This window comes from Hippopotamus amphibius, chromosome 8 (genome assembly GCF_030028045.1).
Source record: "Hippopotamus amphibius kiboko isolate mHipAmp2 chromosome 8, mHipAmp2.hap2, whole genome shotgun sequence".
NCBI classification, from domain to species: domain Eukaryota; kingdom Metazoa; phylum Chordata; class Mammalia; order Artiodactyla; family Hippopotamidae; genus Hippopotamus; species Hippopotamus amphibius.
The window spans coordinates 96,365,058-96,377,811 of record NC_080193.1 but is presented as its reverse complement, the minus strand read 5'-3'; the positions used below and the strand labels follow the sequence as shown (position 1 = coordinate 96,377,811).

Here is a 12,754-nt window from a genome sequence, read left to right as displayed (position 1 = left end):
GGGTGATGGTAGCCTCGTAGAATGAGTTTGGGAGTGCTCCGCCTTCTGCAATATTTTGGAAGAGTTTGAGAAGGATAGGTGTTAACTCCTCTCGAAATGTTTGATAGAATTCGCCTGTGAACCCATCTGGTCCTGGGCTTTTGTGTGTTGGGAGATTTTTAATCACTGCCTCAATTTCCGTACTTGTGATTGGTCTGTTCCTGGTTTCTATTTCTTCCTGGTTCAGTCTTGGAAGATTGTATTTTTCTAAGAATGTATCCATTTCTTCCAGGTTATCCAATTGATTGGCATATAGTTGCTTGTAGTAGTCTCTCATGATGTTTTGTATTTCTGAGGTGTCCGTTGTGACTTCTCCTTTTTCATTTCTAATTCTGTTGATTTGCATCTTCTCCCTTTTTTTCTTGATGAGTCTGGCTAATGGTTTATCAATTTTGTTAATCTTCTCAAAGAACCAGCTTTTAGTTTTATTTATTTTTCTTATGGTTTCTTTCCTTTCTTTTTCATTTATTTCTGCTCTGATCTTTATGATTTCTTTCCTTCTGCTCACTTTAGGGTTTCTTTGTTCTTCTTTCTCTAGTTGTTTTAGGTGTAAGGTTAGGTTGTTTATTCGATCATTTTCTTGTTTCTTAAGGTAGGACTGTATTGCTATAAACTTCCCCCTTAGAACTGCTTTTGCTGCATTCCATAGGTTTTGGGTTGTTGTGTTTTCATTGTCATTTGTTTCTAGATATTTTTTGATTTCCTCTTTGATTTCTTTAGTGATTCCTTGGTTGTTTAAGAGTGAATTGTTTAGCCTCCATGTGTTTGTCTTTTTTGCAGTTTTTTTCCTGTAATTGATATCTAGTCTCATGGCGTTGTGGTCTGAGAAGATGCTTGATATGATTTCAATTTTCTTGAATTTGCTGAGGTTTGATTTGTGACCCAAGATGTGATCTATCCTGGAAAATGTTCCGTGTGCACTTGAGAAGAACGTGTAGTCTGTCGTTTTTGGATGGAATGTCCTATAAATATCAATTAAGGCGAGATGGTCTAATGTGTCATTTAAAGCTTGTGTGTCTTTATTTATTTTCTGTTTGGATGATCTGTCCATTGATGTAAGTGGGGTGTTCAAGTCTCCCACTATTATTGTGTTCCTGTCGATGTCCCCTTTTATAGCTGTTAGCATTTGCCTTATGTATTGAGGTGCTCCTATATTGGGGGCATAGATATTTACCATTGTGATATGTTCTTCTTGGATGGATCCCTTGATCATTATGTAGTGTCCTTCCTTGTCTCTTGTAATAGTCTTTACTTTCAAGTCTAATTTGTCTGATATGAGTATTGCTACTCCAGCTTTCTTTTGACTTCCATTTGCATGGAATATCTTTTTCCATCCCTTTACTTTCAGTCTATATGTATCCCTTGGTCTGAAGTGGGTTTCTTGTAGGCAGCATATAGAAGGGTCTTGTTTTTGTATCCATTCAGCCAGTCTGTGTCTTTTGGTTGGAGCATTTAATCCATTTACATTTAAGGTGATTATTGACATGTGTGTTCCAATTACCATTTTCTTAATTGTTTTGAGTTTGTATTTGTAGGTGTTTTCCTTTTCTTGTGTTTCCTACTTAGAGAAGTTCCTTTAGCACTTGTTGTAAGGCTGGTTTGGTGGTGCTGAATTCTCTTAACTTTTGCTTGTCTGGAAAGCTTTTGATTTCTCCCTCAAATCTGAATGAGATTCTTGCTGGGTAGAGTATTCTTGGCTGTAGGTTTCTCTCTTTCAGGACTTTCAGTATATCCTGCCATTCCCTTCTGGCCTGCAGAGTTTCTGTAGAAAGGTCAGCTGTTATCCTTATGGGTTTTCCCTTATATGTTATTTGTTGCTTTTCTCTTGCTGCTTTTAATATTTTTTCTTTGTGTTTAGTTGTCGTTAGTTTGATTAATATGTGTCTCGGTGTATTTCTCCTTGGGTTTATTCTGTATGGGACTCTCTGTGCTTCTTGGACTTGGTGAATTATTTCCTTTCCCATGTTGGGGAAGTTTTCCACTATAACCTCTTCAAATATTTTCTCAGACCCTTTCTTGTTTTCTTCTTCTTCTGGGATGCCTATAATTCGAATGTTGATACGCTTAATGTTATCAGTGAGGTCTCTGAGGCTGTCTTCTTATCTTTTTATTATTTTTTCTTTTTCCTGCTCTGTGGCAGTTATTTCCCCCATTCTATCTTCCAACTCACTTATTCGTTCTTCTGCCTCAGTCATTCTGCTGGTTATAGCATCTAGAGTATTTTTAATTTCAGTTATTTTGTTATCCATTGCTGTTTGTTTTTCTGAGTTCTTATGAACTGTTTCTTGTACTTTCTCTATTTTGTTATCGAGATTTTGTATCATTTTTACTATCATGACTCTAAATTCCTTTTCAGGCATTTTTCCTATTTCCTCCTCATTTATTTGGTCTTGTGGGTTTTTTTCCTGCTCCTTTGCCTGCATGGTGTTTCTTTGTTTCCTCATGGTTGTCCAAACTTTTGGGGTTGCTTGTCCTTGGGTTTTTTTTGCGTTATTCTGTGACCAGCAGAGGTTCCTTTATTGTTCGTCTGTAAGCGTCGGTGTGTGGGGAGGGAGAGGGTACAATAGTGGCTCCTTCTCCTGGGAGGGAGTGAGCAGTGGCGCACTGATGTCTCAGTCAGGCTTGGAGGTGCCTGTTGCAGAGGGCGCCGGTGGCTCAGGCGTAAACAGAAAGTCTTAGAGTTGGGCCTCTCTCGGGGGTTTTTTTCTTTTCTTTTCTTTTTTTTTTTTCCTCTCGGCAGCCTCCCTGCTGCTGGCGTTGCAAGGGGTTTTAATCTAGCCCCACCCGAGTGCCTGAGGGTACTTGTTATCCCTGAGCGCCTTAGGTGGCCCGCAGGGGGTCTCTCCACTGCCTGTTGCAGAGGCGCCAAAAGAGAGAGAGAGGCTATGCGCGCGGCTCCTCCCCCCCCCCCCCCCCCCCCCCCCCCCCCCGCCAGTGAGCCTGCAGCCTCCAGCCGCCATCATGGCCGGGCAGCTCTCAGGAACGGGCACTCCTCTCCGCGGGCCTCCTCCCTCCTGTCCTCTCGGTCCGTCACCCTACCGGCAACAATGTTTCCCACACTGAACCAGCTCTCCTGCTCCCACACTCCCGCTCTTGGACCCTCCGTTCAGCCGCGGATCGATGTCTTGGTCTGGGAACACTGAGCTGCGCTGCGGACCCTCCGAATGTTTCTCACTCCCTCCCGTCTGCCACAGCTCCGCCGCTTCACCCTCTTTGAGCCCTCGTAGATGCCTCCCTACCGGCTATGTCGGGCTCCCCGCAGTCCCATCCGGTGTCCGAGGCCGTCTGCTGGTGTTCAGCTGGTTCTCTGTGAGAATTACTGCGTCCTTCCGTGCATTCCCAATGCATCTGTGGGGAGGGATGCACTCCACGTCTCTCTACTTCGCCGCCATCTTTTCCCGCCTTATGGCAGTTTTATTATGATGATATAAGATGATACAGGTTGAATCTTCAGTGAGTTAGAAATCTCATCAGTGCCACATCATAATGTCTGGCTCATGTCATTGTAATCAAAGGTTAATGACAGGTTGTCAAACACTAAAGACTTAGATTTTTTCATAATTATCCATCAGTGAAATGAATCAGAGTGTAGCCATGATTAGTGGGTTCAACAGTTGGCATGAAAAAAAAAACATGCATGCTCTTAGCAAGGAGCATCAGATCGAGAGAGACAGGTCTAAGGCTTATTAAGAGAAAAACTGGGAGAACTGGAATTTTAAAAGCTGGGGTTTGATGAAAGAAGAAGTGTCTGTCCTTAGAGAACTTTCAAATATCAAAAAGAAATTGTTTAATAACAAAAGGTAACAAAGGTTGAAGCTCACCACTCAGGTCTATAACTAACATTTGTGGTGTCACAAGACTTTCTCTTAGCTTTTCTTTCCAACTGTATATCTTAATTGGGAAGAAGACTGGGGCTCTGTATTATGTAGCATAATAGCCATGGTATGATAGAATCAAGTGAAATATCTAATTCTCATATAAATAGAAATTTGAACTTCTTTGATTTCTTTTTTAAAAAAATCCATCTTACAGGTATCTGTATCCTCATTCATATTGGCATTCGTGTTTAGCCATAATAGCTAAGATTCCATTGCAACTTATTATGGATTGTAAGTCAATGTCTTGGACTTAGTACTTTTAAAAAAAAAAAAACTCAGAAATTTCCTTGCTTACAGTATCAAGCTAGGCTTTTGGGAGGAGGAGAAGGAGAATTTTCAGGTATCTTCTCAGATTACTTTATCCATCCAGAAGATTATGTGGCGGATGCCCAGCTGTTCAGCAATGAGGAGCAGGAGGATATGTGATCTTTTTCAATATATATAGAGAAGAGACTTTCCCATTACACAGTGGGAATGGGATGTTACAATTTCTGGTACCTCACAAGTTTTCTTTTATGGATTTGGAGAGGATTTGCCTTTGTCTCAGTTTTCTTAACTTCTTTAATTCTACAAGCACAATTTTCAGAGAGATTCAGGTAAAAGTAATATTATACATCGAGAAGAAGAAATTAAAGGAAGCTGTGATCACTTTTATGCTATAACACCATTTTGAAGAGTAGAGATAATCTGTGACCCCAAAACATTGATTGGGAGTTTAAGTGAAATTTAGCATGAATGGGTGGTATTTTAATAATACCATGTTGTGATTATAAGTGAATGGGGCTAAATAGTGTCTCCTCTGTTTCCAGATGCTTTTCAATAAATCTTTCCAAACTGTATTTTCTGTCAAAGTAATTTTGTCAGAGCAATGCCAGTTCTAGCTTGAAGTCTCCTAAAATGATTGTCACTTAATAGACTATGTATGTTTCAAAAGCCCAACAAAGTAGAAAATATCTGACTGATCTATGTACATTTTAAGGAGTATTATCTAGATAGTCATATCAGGAAGCCAGATGATGCATTTTAGATAATAAACTCACTTTATTTGCACCTCTGATAGTAATTAAAATCAGTATAGCCAGCCTGCCCTTTCTTCTTCCAACATTAGTTTTTATTCATTAACTAAAAAGAAAGAATTCAAAACTCTTAAGTATTAAACACTAAGGAGTTCACTTTTTGAATGCCTGGTCTCTTGAAAACAAATTATCGTAACATTTTATATGGATGATTACCAAGTAACACACTGCTCATTTCAGTGTTAGATTTTTAGGTTCAAGACGAAGATTTTTAGTAATCGAGAAATCTTGTCCAGATAGCCCTGCCTAGGGGAAGAATTGCCAGTTTTAGCTGGGAGTTGTGGGTACTCATATCTAGAACTTTCAGCGTTAAACACGGGCTAAAGGGCAAACATAAGTATTTTCCAAAACGTTTTGGAGATGTTAATAAACCTGGCATCAGATGAAGGTTCTGTAGCCCAGGGTTCCCCAACCCCCAGGTTGTGGACTGGTACCAGTTCTCAGCCCATTAGGAGCCAGGCCACACAGCAGGAGGTAAGCGGCCGGCGACTGAGCCAAGCTTCCTGTGTCACTTCCCATCACTTGCATTACCACCTGAACCATACCCCCCCCCCCCAATCTGTGGAAAAATTGTCTTCCACGAAACCAGACCCTGGTGCCAAAAAGGCTGGGGACTACTGCTATAGCCAGTTGCTTGGGATGTTTTGTACACCACTGCCCTCCCCTGAGATTCCCATGTGCAGTAGAATAGCAAAAGCTCTCAGAAAGCTTGTATTATACATGCCCATGTAACTCAGCATCTCTCAAGCTTATTAGAGCACTTTACGGCTGGTGATCTTCCTCTCAAAAAACAGATAATCAAAAAATATTCATTAAAAAATATCAGACGGGCTTCCTAGGTGGCGCAGTGGTTGAGAATCCGCTTGCCAATGCAGGGGACACGGGTTCGATCCCTGCTCCAGGAAGATCCCACATGCCGCGGAGCAACTAAGCCCATGTGCCACAACTATTGAGCCTGTGCTTTAGGGCCTGTGAGCCACAACTATTAAGCCCATGTGCTGCAACTACTGAAGCCCACATGCCTAGAGCCCATGCTCCGTAACAAGAGAAGCCACAGCAATGAGGAGCCCGCGCACCACAACGAAGAGTAGCCCCCACTCACCACAACTAGAAAAAGCCTGTGCGCAGCAATGAAGACCTAGTCCAGTCAATTAAAAAAAAAATATGACAAATTTCAGTAAAGGGGCATCTATAATATACTTGACCTGTATTTCTTAAGGTCATCCAAAACAAGGAAAGTCTGAGAAGCTGAAGAAGCATGAAAACTAAATGTAATGTAGAATCCTGGATGGGATTCTAGAACCGAAAAAAGGACATTAGGTAAAAATTGGGGTAATCTAAATAAACTATGGACTTTAGTTAATAATAATGCATCAATATTATTTCATTAATTATAACAAATGTATCATACTAATATAATTTGTTAATAATAGGAAATTGAGTACAAGGGATACATGGGAACTCTCTGTACTACTGCTCAATTTTTCTTTATATCTAAAACTGTTCTAAAAATATAAAACCTATTAATTTTTTTAAAAGCACTATTAGCCAGACATGTACTTTTTTGTGGGAAACTTCTTCTATTTACCAGTGTTCACTCTGCACAAAAAATAGTTTGGACCATATAAGAAAATGGAAATTTTATCTAAGCTGTTCTGATAAAGGAAAAGTAAAGAAATCAAGGGATGTAAAGATAAGGAGGCTAAGCCAACAGTCTCACTATCAATAAAATATTGTGATCAAGGTGACAGTTCGAATGTAGATAATTTATTCAGCCCATCAGATATATGAAGATACCAAACAACTCAAAAGAAACACAATCCTCAAACTCCCAATTTAGGTCCTTTGATATTTGACTAAAAGACAGTGGCAGAGTGGAGTCTAGAATGTTGCAGAACCATCTTTATAAAAGATGCTAAGTTTTCAGATGTACGCTTGGAATGATTAGTTCTGAGGACACACTCCTCCCATCAGGCTTTCATGTCCCAGACATTTGCCATGTCTGTCTTGGAACATTCATTCAGTTCTCTATGATATCTGGGGGCAGATTTGCAAGTAACTCTTATTATACAACTTACCAAGTTTTCAGGCTCCTCTTCCTTTGCCAACAATTCCAGAAAAACTACTGAAAATATTTTATATGTGATGACTGGTGGTATGATGACTGTTAGTATAATTATAATAACAGTAACAAAGGTAGTAACTACTATTCATTGAGCATGCCAGGGACTGTGCTGAGCCCTTTATTTTATTCTGTTTAAACTTTGCAACAAACCAATAAACTAGGCATCCTTGTCCTGATTTTACATATGAGGAAACTCTCCCATGCATACAGTTCTTTGTACATCATCAGTGCTGAGGGGATGCTCTTTGGATTATTCACAAGCCCCTCAATCAGTGTTTTTTTTTGTTTTTTTTTGTTGTTGTTGTTGTTGTTGCTGTTGGTTTTCTATTTATTTATTCATTTATTTATTTTTTGGCTGCATTGAATCTTCATTGCTGCGCACGGGCTTTCTCTAGTTGTGGTGAGCAGGGGCTACTCTTCATTGTGGTGCACAGGCTTCTCAATGCGATGGCTTCTCTTGTTACGGAGCACGGGCTTTAGGTGCATGAGCTTCAGTAGTTGTGGCACATGGGCTCAGTAGTTGTGGCTCACAGGCTTAGTTGCCCTGCAGCATGTGGGATCTTCCTGGCACAGGGACTGAACCCATGTTCCCTGCATTGGCAGGCAGATTCTTAACCACTGCGCCACCAGGGAAGTCCCTCAAACAGTGTTTTAAAAGTTAAAAATCCTGTTTAAAAATGCTCATTGGAACAATAAATAGAACCCTTGTAGGAAGCAGTTGCTGGGGGTGGGGGAATGTTATTGTCAAATTAGTTTAAATGAGTTGACTCATCTAGTTCTTCCTGGTAGGAACAGAAAATTAGAATAGGGACCTGAGAATAGCATTGAAATTCAGTAAAAAACAGACAGATCCTTGCTAGGAATCTGATAGGAAGCTTACTTTCTTTACAGCTTTATTTATTTGTGATTCTAAACAGAGCTTGGTAGCTAGAAGTCGATTTGTTTTAATACAGTTTTTGTTTGCTTGTTTGGAAGATTTTGCTTGAGTTACCATTTTTGAAAAAAAAAAGGAAAATGTTCTTAGTTTCCATCAGAGACTGTCATAATCTATGTCATCATCAGTGTAGGGACAATAGATCATCAATGAAGCTATATTGCTGGCAACAGCTTTTCAAAACTGAGTGATGTATCACCTCTCTTCAAATACATCTCTAAATTTAGTGTCATTGGCATGTAAGTGAAGGCTGTGCGGGATCTGCCATTTGCTTAACACGTATAGAACATCTACTCCACGACTTATTCAAACTTTACTATAATACAGCCACCTAATAAATGTTAGTGATTTGACTTAATTGTGAAATAATACTGTAGTTACGAAATAAGCGTAATATTATAATTTTTATTCTCTATGTAAGATTTATACTAAGAGAAAATATCATTCCCTTATACATAGGGCTTAGGAAAGTTTGCTGAAAAATTAAGTCAAAACTATCTTTCTCTTAATACACAGGATGTATCCAGAAAAACATATCTACGTCCGGTTTGAATTGAAAATCTTTGAAACTGAAAGGGCTGGTATATTGGCCATTGTCTTTTCCAGATTCCACAGAGAGTTGTGCTTTAGAAGAGTATTGGAATAATTTTCCATAATCCAGCATTTTCTCTCAGCCATTCCTTTCCCCACTGTTTTCTATCCAATTTTCTCATACTACAGATTTTCCCTATACTATAGAATTCCTTTACTGCACAGTCAATGTCACATGTCAATGTAAGTTAGCTCAGCTATGTCCTTAAATACTAAACACTAGTTTAAAAAAAAGAGTATATGTAAACTGACGGTGATCTTATATTAAAAGAATAGATATTCCAGAAAAGATCTAAAAACCAAAGTGCTAACAATAGCTACCTCTTAATATTAAAAGTGGGTTATTGAATATGTTTCTTTGACCGTAGCTAACGAGTGAGTTTGCTATAAATTTTCCCTATCTTAGTACTACTAATATCAGATAAGCTTTCTCCAAAGTCACAGCTGCTATTTTTCCTCTTCCAATCACAGGAGAAGACATAGGACATTGAAGAATGGCAGATGATCGGAAAGATGAAGCAAAGGCGCCTCACTGGACCTCAGCTCAACTAACAGAGGCATCTGCCCACCCACATCCACCTGAGATCAAGGATCAAGGTGGTTCAGGAGAAGGACTTGTCAGAAGCGCCAATGGATTCCCATACGGGGAAGATGAAGAGGGCGCCTTTGGAGAACATGGGTCACAGGTCACCTACTCAGATACCAAAGAGAATGGAATCAACGGAGAGCTGACCTCAGCTGACAGAGAAACAGCAGGTAACTAAGGGCTTTTCTGTCACCAGGGCTTGCTTTGTGCTTTGAAGTCTGTTTAGGCTGAAAGTGAATTAATTTACAGCACTGATCTTCTTTCACTAGTGCTAGGACTGAAATTCCAGTCGGTCAGAGAAAATAGACACCAAAAGGAGAGGAAAATCATGGGAACAGCCTGACGTTCCCCTGAATTAGTTGTGCTCTCAATCTCATCTCCCTATTTAGTGTTTACCACTTTAATATTAGTAGACAAATGGCTCGATGTATGCGTGTTTTGCTAGTAACTGTCAGCACTGTAACTTACTGAGAGAAAACTTCACAAATAGTTTCTTACTGATACTCTTGAATGATATTGGACTTAAATCTGATTATTTGATAAGAAGCATATTTACTTTTTAGGGCAGAAAGGAATGTAGAGTCTATCTCCCAGCCTTTAAAAAAAAAGAGAGAAAAAGCAAAGAAAACAAACAGACACACATACACAGGAACCATTTAACACCTCCCCAGATAGCTTTTAAAGAACTAATATACAGATGCTTAAAGGAGAACATAATATATGAGGGTGAGTCAAAAATTATCCGCATTCCAGTTGTATTAAAACTTCTGTTGGCCGCACTGTCTTATCAGTGCTTTCTGTTCAAGGCTACTGTCTCCCCAGTCACTGCTGTGCAGGTGTGAATGTGTTACAGCAGTTCATTTGTAACTGCGGTGCGAGCAAAAATGGATGCCCCACTTGTGATTCGCATGAAAGAAGAGCAGCGTGCAGCGTGATTCGTATTTTCGTATTTTTGTGGTCTGAGGGTGTTCACGTCCGCACACATCTGCCTACACTGTCGACACCCTGCAAAAACTTCATTTTGAGGTGTTAAAGTATCCTCCCTGTAGTCCTGATCTTGCTGCATCGGACCCTTACCTGTCTGGTTCCCTGAAAGCAGCCTGCGGGGACAAAGATTCACTTCTGATGATGAAGTGAAGACGGCGGTGCATTCGTGGCTCGTAGCTCAGCCTAAAACTTTTTAATGAGGGAATGTGAAAGCTGGTTGACAGATGGACAAAGTGTTCTGAAAAGCAAGGAGAGTATGTTGAAAAATGATGTATTTGTCTTTTCTAAAAGTTAATTACAGTAAATTCTACAGCCAGTGTGCGGATAATTTTTGACTCACTCTCATAATTTAATCTTGAGTACTTCCTTTCAAAGTGTAATTTCTACCAATAGTCCTCTTACTATTGATGATATTGTCATTAATGGCTTAGAGAAACACTAGCCTGCCCTATAATATTCTTCACCGTTATTTTCCTTTTTTCTGTATCAGAATTTAATGCATTTGAACACAGCAACTTGCAGACATGCTACTCCAAGAAGAGTAAGTAAACTGCTATTAAGAAAAGCTATGCCCCCTTCAAAATCATCCCTTACTTATTCAAAGATTGGTTTCTACACTCAATTAGTTAGTAACACATCCACTGTACACTCGGTTCAAAAAATACATTTAAATTTTAAGAGCAAGTATGAATGGCATCTCAAATATAGTATGATTTTTTTTTAATCCATTCATTCAACAAACTACTATTGGGTACTTTCTATGTACAAGCTGCGTTCACTTCTATGCCAGGGTGTGTGCAAGGAATGGACTCTGACCTTCACGGAACAGTAGATGTAGTAGCAGACATGAGACCCACGCATACAATTAATTCAAATACAGAACACAATGTGTTAAGTGCCAAATGAGCAGTATAGAAAGGCAAAGCTGAAGAGGGATTCTTTCCAAACAAAGTTCCCAAATTGTGCACAGAAGCATCTTGAGGTGCCACAGCAAACGCACACAAGTAGCGTAGAGTGTTTTAAATACTCAGAAGAAACACTGTGATACTCAACGGCTTTCAGATACTACGTGAACTATTAGTTCAAGATAGTTCCATTTCAACATTGGATCACACCACATTCCTTTGGAAGATGCCCTGGCTTTGTGAAGCTGGGTTTTGGCAGTTGATGTGATAAAAAGCAAATACCTTGAAGAAATGTACGTGAACAGGAAAAAGAGGGTGGCAGTGTCAATCTAACTCAAGGATTTGAAAAGTTATGCAATGCCCTATAGACACATGCGTCCCATTAGTAAGAAACTGTGGTTAAGAATGAAATAAAAGTATCATTTTTACCTTGCATGGTTACAAAGAGGAGTAAATGAGGTAGTAGAGTGTGTAAAGTGAATGACTCGAGCAATAGTGTTTATTAATTACCATCACTATCATTATGATCATTGGTGGTGGTAGTGGTATCTATATGGACAACAGGGCTCTCTGGATCTAGGAATATTTTTCTACAGCCAAGTGTAATACAGTCTGAAGAGGGTGGGACTTGGGTGTCAGGAGCACTAACTGGGAAAATTTTGAAGGGATTGAGGCATGAAGAGTTGAGGACATGTTAGAACAAAACAGTTGTGGGAAGGGAGGAGATAACGTGAGAAACGAAGATTTCCCATCATCATCCCCTGCGGCACTTGACATTTTTGCCTCGAGGACTCAGCAAGTGTGTGTTGAATGAGTGGCTGAGTGAGTGATGCAAAATGAAGAAAGTCCTTTTCACATTAGTAGTGAAAGCTATTGAAAAGTCTCATTTTGTCTCTTGAACTCTCACTAGTTGACTCTCACTGACTGTTATGGAGGCTTATTATGTACTCAAGAGAAAAATCACTGTGGCATGCTTGGTCAAGCAGTAGAGAACCAACATCATTAACTCTTTCATTTTTTCAATGGTCTTAAGTATTTAAGAGCGTCAGAAAAATCTATTTGCCAGGTCAGTGTGTTCTTGCCAGCTTCTTTGAGAAAATAATATAAATTAAAAAGACTAACAGATGTTCCTTTAAATTGTGTGTTCAGGACCATCCAGAGATAATTTTGAATTCAGCTTAACATATATCAAATGAATATTACATTACCTTTGGGAGACTAATTATGTAAGTTTTATATATATATTCATAGTGACAAAGGTTGTAAACAGTCTGCTCTAGGTTACCAGAGTGATGTTTTCAATCCAAAGCTGTGATTTTAAACCAACCTCCCTCTCGAAAGAACAGGCCAAGTATTGAATCCATCAATTATCCACGTGTGGAAAGCAGGAGGAGAGGAAAAGTGTAAAATAAAATCTTCTTATACCTAAAGAGGATTTTCCAGTGATAAGTTAATGTGCAGTTAAATTTCTCTCCAAACTTTAGCTTAATAAAATAATAAATTGTATTATTTATGGTTTATATTTACCTGTTTCACAAATTACAAAAATCATCCCCAGTAAAAAGAAGCATTCTCAAATCTCAGATATGATCTTTAAAAATGCTATCCTTTGATGATGGAGACCGTTGATGCG

The 12,754-nt window shown here is 39.3% G+C and overlaps 1 protein-coding gene across 4 annotated transcripts in view; it reads left to right on the top strand.

Annotated features, from left to right (window-relative positions):
• The window catches only part of MAP2 (microtubule associated protein 2), a 278,408-nt gene that overhangs the window by 196,171 nt on the left and 69,483 nt on the right, over positions 1-12,754 (top strand). For all 4 annotated transcript variants that reach the window (XM_057745157.1, XM_057745158.1, XM_057745156.1 and 1 more), the window contains exon 5: positions 9,115-9,399. In XM_057745157.1, the coding sequence (XP_057601140.1) occupies positions 9,138-9,399 (262 nt within the window). In that variant the 5' untranslated portion in view covers positions 9,115-9,137. The remainder of the gene's footprint in view (positions 1-9,114; positions 9,400-12,754) is intronic.